This window comes from Melanotaenia boesemani, chromosome 14 (genome assembly GCF_017639745.1).
Source record: "Melanotaenia boesemani isolate fMelBoe1 chromosome 14, fMelBoe1.pri, whole genome shotgun sequence".
Lineage (NCBI taxonomy): Eukaryota > Metazoa > Chordata > Actinopteri > Atheriniformes > Melanotaeniidae > Melanotaenia > Melanotaenia boesemani.
This window is the reverse complement of record NC_055695.1, coordinates 26818377-26827458: the sequence shown is the minus strand read 5'-3', so window position 1 is coordinate 26827458 and position 9082 is coordinate 26818377. Positions and strand designations below refer to the sequence as shown.

Below are 9082 nucleotides of genomic sequence, written 5' to 3'. Positions count from 1 at the left end.
ATGGATCCCCTACAGTTTGCATACGAGCCTGGCATTGGGGTGAATGACACTGTCATCTACCTGCTGCAGAGATCCCTGTCTCACCTGGAGGGCACTGGAAACACTGTGAGGATCACTTTTTTTATTATTATTTCTCCAGTGCTTTTAACACGATTCAACCTTCACTACTCAGGATGAAGCAGAAGAGGGCAGGGGTCAGTGACCATCTGGCTGCATGGGTCATTGACTACCTTACTGACAGACCCCAGTATATGAGGCTGCAGGACTGTGTGTCGAATATGGTGTTCTGCGGCACAGGGGCCCCCCAGGGCACAGTACTATCACCTTTCCTCTTCACCCTGTACACATCTGACTTCAGGTATTCCACAGACAGTTATCACCTCCAGAAGTTCTCTGATGACACTGCCATAGTGTGTCGGAGGGGAACGCCTGTAAGTACAGGAAGGTCATCATGGACTTTGTCGACTGGTGTGAGCAGAATCACCTTCTAGTAAATGCCAGCAAGACAAAGGAGTTGGTGGTCGATTTTCAGAGAAAATCCTTCTACACTGCACCGTTAAACATCCAGGGACTTGATATCGAGAGAGTGAGGACATACAAGTACCTGGGCGTCCACCTAAATAATAAACTGGACTGGACAGATAACACTGACTCTATTTATAAAATGGGTCAGTGTCATCTATACCTGCTGAGGAGGCTGGGATCCTTCAGCATGAGCAGGCAACTGCTGAGAACTTTTAATGAGACCGTGGTGGCATCCATGGTTTTTTATGCTGTGGTGAGTTGGAGAGGGGGAGGTTCTGAGCGGGACAAGAACAGACTCAAGAGACTGGTAAAAAGGGCTAGCTCAGTCTGTGGCTGCCCCCTGGACTCCATTGAGGTGGTGGTGGAGAGGAGAGTTCTGACAAATCTGTCCGCCATCATAGACAACACCTCTCACCCTCTGCATCGGACTGTGGGGGCCTTAAGCAGCTCCATCAGTGATAGACTTCTACTCCCCAAGTGTAAAAGGGAACGCTTCCACAGGTCCTTCATTCCCACAGCAATCAGACTGTATAATACTGCATTACAATCTACTGCATCACTGTAACCCACACTCAGATGACAGTATGACTAACAGCTAATTATGCACTTTAGGGTCCTTCTATTTTTTATTTTTTTTATTTATTTATTTATTATATTGTGTATATAATGTTTCTTTCATTTAACTGTTTTTATTTTATTCTTGTTATATCTCTTTTTGAGCTGCTGTAACAGTGAACTTTCCCCACTGTGGGATCAATAAAGATGATCTTATCTTAAATTAATGTTTTTTAAAAAAACAATGATCTTTTACATGTGCCCTTTAAAAAAAAACAAAAGGAACTGCATATATGAACTTGACACTCAAACTATTTGCACACTGGCTGGAGGTAGGTTAGGTAGAAGCCAACATTTTTATCTCAGCACCATAAACTGTTATCTGTCCCATGTTCCAAAAATCCCAGAGGATTTTTTCTCTCGAGCAAAATATCTCACTTTATTCCCTCGGGGGAGAATAATGCTGCTGTTTCATATCCATCTGACATCTCCTAAGACAGTTTTCCAGACATATTTTGATTCTGTCCTTTTTCTGCTGGATATGTAACAAAGGTCAAAGCTCAAGAGCTTTCTTACACCTTTCAGTAATGTCATCAGATAAGCAAAATATCCAGTTTTGGCTGCAACGTTTACTACAGTGATGTGGGCTTTGGATGAACTTTTCTGAAGCTGCTTCTTTTATTTTCTTTCCTTGCAACTTACCAGATATGCATCATATACAAACAACACGGGAACAACTCCTTCTCTGACTCAGCTACTATTTTTCTTACGCTGTACCATCTTATAATAGAAATCACAAACAACTACAAGCCTTTGCCCTGTAATGAAACATGAGGTAGTCTGGGAAATGTGTTCTTGCCTAGAATCAGATGGGAAATGAATTAAATAGCCTGCATCTTTGATGGTATGAGAGTGCATTTGTGCCTAGGGAACTGGTAACTCAGTACTATAAATGCTGAAATGTTTATTTCCATGTGGATGACATCTTTTTCAGGACTGGCCTTTTATGTTTTAGCGAGACAGTGCTAAACTGAAAACTGCATCATTTACAGTTTTGTAGAAAAAGAGTCCAGGTGCTGGACTGGCCTGTTTGCAGTCAAGACCTGCAAAATATAAAAAAGACCCAAGTCTGTTTAATCCTTTATCAGACAAGAATGAGACAGTCCTCTCCAAAAGGTCCAGCAACTGGGTTAGGGTTAGGGAATGTCTGGGCTGTAAGAGGGTATGATTAACAGGGAGCAGTACAGCACTGTCCAAACTCATTTCTATTCACTTTAATTCAGCTTTATTTTTATAGCACCAACTCTCAATGAAGCCACCTCAAGGAAGCTTTTAAAGATTTAAAAAATGTTCCTGCCACGAAATTAAAGATGAGCTAATAACTGTCATAAAAGCAAATTTTTCTTTTGTTAATGTTTAAAAAAATAAACACACATGTATCTCTTTCTCTTTCAAGTCCCATGATAGATAGATAGATAGATAGATAGATAGATAGATAGATAGATAGATAGATAGATAGATAGATAGATAGATAGATAGATAGATAGATAGATAGATAGATAGATAGATAGATAGATAGATAGATAGATAGATAGATAGATAGAAAAGAGAGGGTAGTGGATTGATAAATAAATATAGGTGAGATTTGCAAACCATTTCATGCTGTTTTTATTTACAAGCACAACCAAGAAATTTAAAATGAGATGCTGTAATAAATAAATTTATTTAACGGAACTCAGTGAGGCAAAAATTCTACATTATATACAACTGATTTAGCTATTGATCAGATGAGAACCTGCATGTTATCAAATGTTGGCTGTTTTATAATGTAAAATTATTGGCAAAGAACAAATACATTGTAGCAGCAATGTATTACCTGCATTATACTTGATTTCTTACTTTGAAAACAGACCAGATTAAAAAAATGGCTTTCAGCTAGGTGTGTTATGTACAAAAATCCTCACCTTACATTATAAGTACATGTTATTAAAATGGATCTAGCCTCCATCATTATGGAAGACATGCAGCCACATCTCCAAAGTAAAGGAAGCACCTCAGTTTCTGTACCTGTGATATAAAGAAGCCAATCCTGTAGCTAATCATTTCTAACTTGAACACAATCAATTAGTCTGGCATTGAGCTTATTTTACCAAAGGTTTAATGTTTTCTTTCTATAGAGATTTTTAACATCTTGAGAACATGTTTTCAAATAGAAATTCAGTGTTGGCAGTGTAAAACCACATAAAATATCACTGTGAAACACCCAGTTCTCTTCTTTATTCTCACTTTGAATTTCAGGACTCATCATTAGCTATGATGAAAAGCTTGAATTGTTTTTTTAAGGCAAATGCAAAGGGGCTTCATTTTCTGATCAACAGCTCTGTAGAAAAGGTAAAGCAAAAGGGTTTCATGAGCAGGGAGATTTAGAACATTAAGAGACCATTAAATCCTTATTTCATTGTGTTATGCAAATGGGACTTGAAAGGTTTTTCTCATTACTGCTGCTTTCACAAAAAAAGATGGTTAAAGCTGTCATCTCCATCTCTCTTGTTGCTTCCTTTCAGACAGACAGTTTAGCAACTTTGGGTGCTTTACATCAGGCTTAATGCAAAAAATCTAAAATCTAAAAATTACTCTCTATCTGGATACACAAGTCAACACACTGCAGCTTCAACACATGAAGATGTTCAAGTTTATGAGGCTAAAACATTTTTTTCTGTCCTACTTAGAGGGAATGTAAACATGCATTTTTAGAAAATAAACATATACATTATTTGAGAAATGTGACACTGCCTTGCTGGGGCCATTTAATGAAGGGCAATGATGTCGACCAACACTTTCTGTACGCAGTAGAGTCCACTGCTCTACACTATCATTAAAAACAAAAAATATTTTGATGCATGTGGTATTGCTATCAAATATGATGTCACAATGCTCACTAAAATGTAAACTTTTCTTCTTAACTTTTTTTTTTCCATGGAAGAACATATATGGATTTTTACAGTGTTGACATTTACTGGCTTTGTGGTTGAGTTCATCTAGCAGGACTGAGCCTCAAACTGAGGCTGCACTGATTGTCTTTTAGGACACAGAATTTTTGAGAAAGCCCTTCGAAAGCTGTTGTGGCACAGAGGATATAAGAAAGGGTTGATGGCAGAATTAAGCCACAGAAGCCAGAATGTGATCTCGTACCAGTAGTTTGCCACACATTCGCCGCTACAGGCGGCACGAATAATTATTAGGAGAGTGTACGGAGCCCAGCATATCCCAAAAATGCAGACTATAATGGCCAAAGATTTGGCGATCTTCTTATCTCTAGAAAGACGAGATCCTGGAGTTCTACGGCCAGGCGCCATGCAGGAGGCCGTGTGCTGAAACAGCCTGGAGTCATTTCTGTTTGGAGAGAATTTCTCCCTCTGCACAAAGATCTGACTGGTGTCGGGGTACACACTAGAAGAGGGGGACAGGACATTGTCGTCCTCTATGACTGCAGACACAGCAGCGGGCTCGCTGCACGTCACCTTCCGAGTCTTGACAAAAAACACAGACCAGCCTCCTCCGTCTTTGTGCTTTTTAGTTTTCCTCTGTGGCTTGGCATCCTCTTCCATGCAAGCATTCCTCTGATGGATGTTCAGGTAAATGCTGAAGTTAAAAAAGGCCACGGACACAAATGGGGTGAAGAACTCAAAAATAGAAGCACTGAGGAGGAAGTACCAGGTAAAATAAAACTCTGCGTAGCACTCGTGGGCAGGGACGACGCTCTGACCCACAATCGTCTCCCAGAAGATAATGGCAGGGCCATAAAGGAGGAAAGCCAACACCCACACTGCCAGCATCTTCAACACAGCTTGGCGAGTCATGTTCCTCTGAGCTCTGTATTTAACCTGTGTGAAAAGAAAGGCATGAATGTGAGTCACAGTGGTGCTCCGAGAACAGAAACTCTGCACCATAACATCACAATTTGTGACATTTCAACAGCCCCAGCTGCTCTCACACAAACAGGCTGACAGATAAACTGGCTTTCACTCAAAGTCTCTGCTTCACATGAACCTCATATTGTATTGCATCAGAGCGGCAGAGAGATGCTGTAAATAAAACCCACTCACAACACACAAATTCTACGGTGTGTTGCCACTGATGCTGAAGAGAGCAGGAAAATGTTGGGCTGAGAGCCGCATTCAATGAAGCAACATGGGTTTGAAAGAGACATCTGCTTACCCAACGTTTATTCTCTCTGAGCTCACCGTATTTTTACCTTCACCTCCTCTCAGTCTAAACTATCATTTAGAATGGTTCCTCTCTTTACCACTGTATATTGTGTTGATTGTCTGATAGTTTCTTTGCCTCAAATCATTTCTCTGTGGTTGGAACAGCTGGGCATGTATGTCACAGAGTGGTGCTGCTCACATTAAAGGCTAGCCATAAAAAAAGAACAGAAAAATAATAATGACAGAGAGCCTTTTCATGATCACTCATAATTGACTCTGGCCTCAATCTCAAGTGTTCACTTCAAAAGCAAAGACACTTCAGCTGTAAATTAAAGAGATGCTGCTCTCTGTGGGCTTGAAATATAGAATAAAGAGAAAAGATTTCATTCTGAGCTACTAAACTGTCAGTCAAAATGTAATCTAAGTAGCCAAGGCAAGGATATTTGGTTGCTTAAGCCAATGGGAGACAGGCTATATAAATAGACTGATCTGTAAGCATGTCATCTAACACATAACAGATTGTGAAATTTGTCTTTAAAAAAAGATGGATGTATTGCAGAAATAGAAATAGAAATAAACCTGCCTGATAGATTGACTTAAATATTTTTCTCTTATCCTGAATTAAAGACCCCTTAAAAGTCTCTTCACGATTTAGTGTTCTACAGTAGTTAACTTGGCTAACTCAGAAAAGACAGAATTTAAAAGGAATTATTAAAATAGAATGTGCAGGAGGACAAAGAATAATCTCAAAAATAAGACTTCATTTTGAGTCATGCGCTAAAAATTTAATAAATGACCCACCCTGCTTCCTCAATGCACTCTTCATGAATCTCTAATCCTTCAAAAGATGAATGAAAATAAATCCTGAAGCCAGAAAGACTCTAATTATATCACTATGATATCTGAGTTGTTGAATATTGCAGATGTTGGGAGGTCTAAACTCAAAATCATATCAGCTTTAAAAAAGGAAAAAGAAGACATGATTTCTTTGACATGATTTGTTGTTTTTTTTCTACTCTACAAATAAGACTTGTCAACACACAAGTTGTGCAACTAACGAAAAAAGAAAAGGAGCAAAAAATGTCTATATGTATTTGTATGATAACAAATACTGAGAAGGATTGCGTGGATTTTTCCTGATCAGATATTCAAACTTGCAAGATTCCACCACATTTCCTGCATCCACAGAATAGAAAATATGGATACACTAAAGTGGTTGATCAATATGGAAAGGGTGATGCTGGTTGTGTAGAGAACAATGGGAGCCGATCTATAATCTGAAATCACATCTTTTAAATGCTGCCATTGTTTTTTCCATCTGGCCAATTGAAATAATTATTCTTTAATTAACATTAAATCCTGTATTGCTCACTTCAAATAAAGATTTATTGAAGACTCTAAACTTCCTTGCAATAGGCTTATTTTAGATTTTAAATAATACTAATAATTATAATAACAAGAAAAAGAAGAAATACAGTTCAGTTAGAGAAATGTCCACATTCTTCCGCAGTCACACTAATCAGGTGCCTGCCATCATGTATCTGTGTTTATTTAAATTTTCTTTTTGTAAGTCATCAGCAGCATACAGCAATTGCTTGATCATTCACCCAGCTGATTAATGAGATGACCATTTAATTGGTCTATCACTAGAATGTTAATTACAGTACTAATGTTTGCACTGATAATATTAATGAAGAGTTAAAATTCAAATTAAATTGATACAATCGTGAATGAAAACCACACACAATATGATACAGCACAGCAGCAACTGCTCTGGGGACTGACACATCTAAGTTGACTGTGGCCATGTGTGTGTGTGTGTGGTAATGAGCATTTCCACAGCCTGTACTTACTGCCCTTGTGACTGACAAGAAGCGGTCATAACTAATGAGGACAATGTTGAAGACCGATGCGGTGCAGAGAAGGTAGTCCATGACCAGCCACACTTTGCAGAGTCCTTTTCCCAACATCCACCTTCCAGTCAGGTTGTAGGGGATATACAGTGGGATGCAGAAAGCACCTGGAACACAAAGCGACACACAAACACACATACACATTGCATGACGATGATTCAACTCCTCCAACCATTAACACCCTCTTCCCCACAGTCTGGATATGAGACCTATTAGGCTGCATGTGACAAAGAAATTACAGGCTGCTACATACCCTGAGAGGGGAAAAAAAACACTGCAGGGAGTAAGTCATACACATTTTTTGGGATAAGAAACATGCTTGTTTCAGTAATGGGGAGGGTATAATTTAGTGTGCTTCACATGATAGCTGCATGCATGAGGGGTGTGAGTGGCCAGCTGATGTTCAATAAAGGGATGCGACAATTGCGCTCAGCAGTGTGTTGTAATGCACATAGATTTTGTGGGGGGGGGCTTCACCGAACAAGTTGTAGAAAATTATATTTGTGGCGAAATGTGTGGGGAAAATAGCGAAGAGAAATAAAACCCCAAGAGAACCAATATAAGCGAAGTAATCAACCAATTTATCAATCAAATTTATTTGTATAGCCCTTTACAACAATTAAAAGGTACTCAAAGCGCTTTACAACAAGTAACACAAGAGGCAAAGAAATAAAGAGCATCAACTTACCCACAAGAAAATCGGATATGGCAAGGTTCAGGAAGAAGTAATTGCTTTGAGTTCTCAGGGTTTTATCCACAACAAAAGCCATAATGACGAGCGCGTTCCCTGCCACCACAACAATAACCAAAGTCACCATGAGGACCGACAAGATCACAACCAGGTAACCCGGGAAGACGGTCCCGGTCTCCGACACCGCAGGCGTTAAGTTGCCGCTGGAGTTGGACTCCAGGATGAGCGCGCCCATAGTTAATTCACAGCCTGAACCATAGTAGACTTGCCATAGCACACGCTGAAACACCGGACAGGTCCAGCAACGCTTCCACACGTCCTGCTCCACTTCAGCAAGGAGGTGAGCGCAGACCTGTGGCTGAAAGAAGACATTTTCCCCAAATTTCCAATTTTCCCCCCTGGCATAGCTGTGACCATAGGGACACAAAGTTGAAGTTAAATGTCTTTTATTTTTCTCCTTGATTAAGATAATGACAATAACCATAAATCCTCTGTGTGTTCTCCGTCTGGACTCTGGGTTCTGAGCGCGGATGCTGGATGTGCGGCTGCCGCAAAGCGCACATTTGATTTAGTCACCAGCATGAGCTTCAACACAGTAGACAACAGCTGATATATCCGGTCGTTTCTAAATAAAGCTTAGATACCGGAACTGTTCTAATAGAAAAAAATACCACTGAAATTTTCAGTTATCAAAAATGTAAATTTAATGTAATGTTTAATGTAAGAAATAATGAACACATACACATGTAACTGATAAGGCTATTTCTTTGTAAGTTGCTTAATATGTTGATTATTTTAGCTTATGGTCAGACTAACAAAATCCTTTCAAACCACTTAGTCTGTAAGGCACAATAGCTGTTATGTTGAAAGCGAGATAACATCCGACCTTCCTCTGTTCATATCTTCCTGCTGGAGTCACAGTTCAGCAATTTAACTTATTCTTTCTACCTGATCGTTTATTTAGTAGGCCTATAGAAAAGGGCGTTCAGTACCATCCGTTAAAGCATGAAACCGCGGTGAAATCATTTTTAACCAGCGTCTGTTTTAGGGGCCATCAACAAATTACCTGTTTTCCGTAAAACGGAAACGAAGTTAAACAATATTTTCAATGAACTGTCCATACCCACATCTCTAAATTAATTAATTTGCTGAGGAGGTTGAGGCCAATATAGAACAGTAGCAGGGACAGA

General features: G+C 39.4%; 1 protein-coding gene across 1 annotated transcript; it reads right to left on the bottom strand.

The window, feature by feature from the left end:
• Positions 1-2774: 2774 nt before the first annotated feature.
• On the bottom strand, positions 2775-8434 carry LOC121652500 (histamine H3 receptor-like). Its single transcript, XM_042005269.1, has 3 exons — positions 7890-8434; positions 7142-7308; positions 2775-4964 (listed from the first exon to the last, which is right to left on the bottom strand). The coding sequence occupies exons 1-3, from the start codon at positions 8374-8376 to the stop codon at positions 4119-4121; spliced, it is 1500 nt and encodes a 499-aa protein (XP_041861203.1). The 5' UTR covers positions 8377-8434; the 3' UTR covers positions 2775-4118.
• Positions 8435-9082: the final 648 nt, after the last annotated feature.

Coding starts and splice junctions, on each gene's coding strand:
- LOC121652500 (XM_042005269.1), bottom strand. CDS start 8,376: ATGGTTATTGTCATTATCTTAATCAAGGAGAAAAATAAAAGACATTTA. Junction 7,309..7,889: donor CATATCCGATTTTCTTGTGG/GTAAGTTGATGC, acceptor TTTGTGTTCCAG/GTGCTTTCTGCATCCCACTG. Junction 4,965..7,141: donor TCTTGTCAGTCACAAGGGCA/GTAAGTACAGGC, acceptor CTTTTCACACAG/GTTAAATACAGAGCTCAGAG.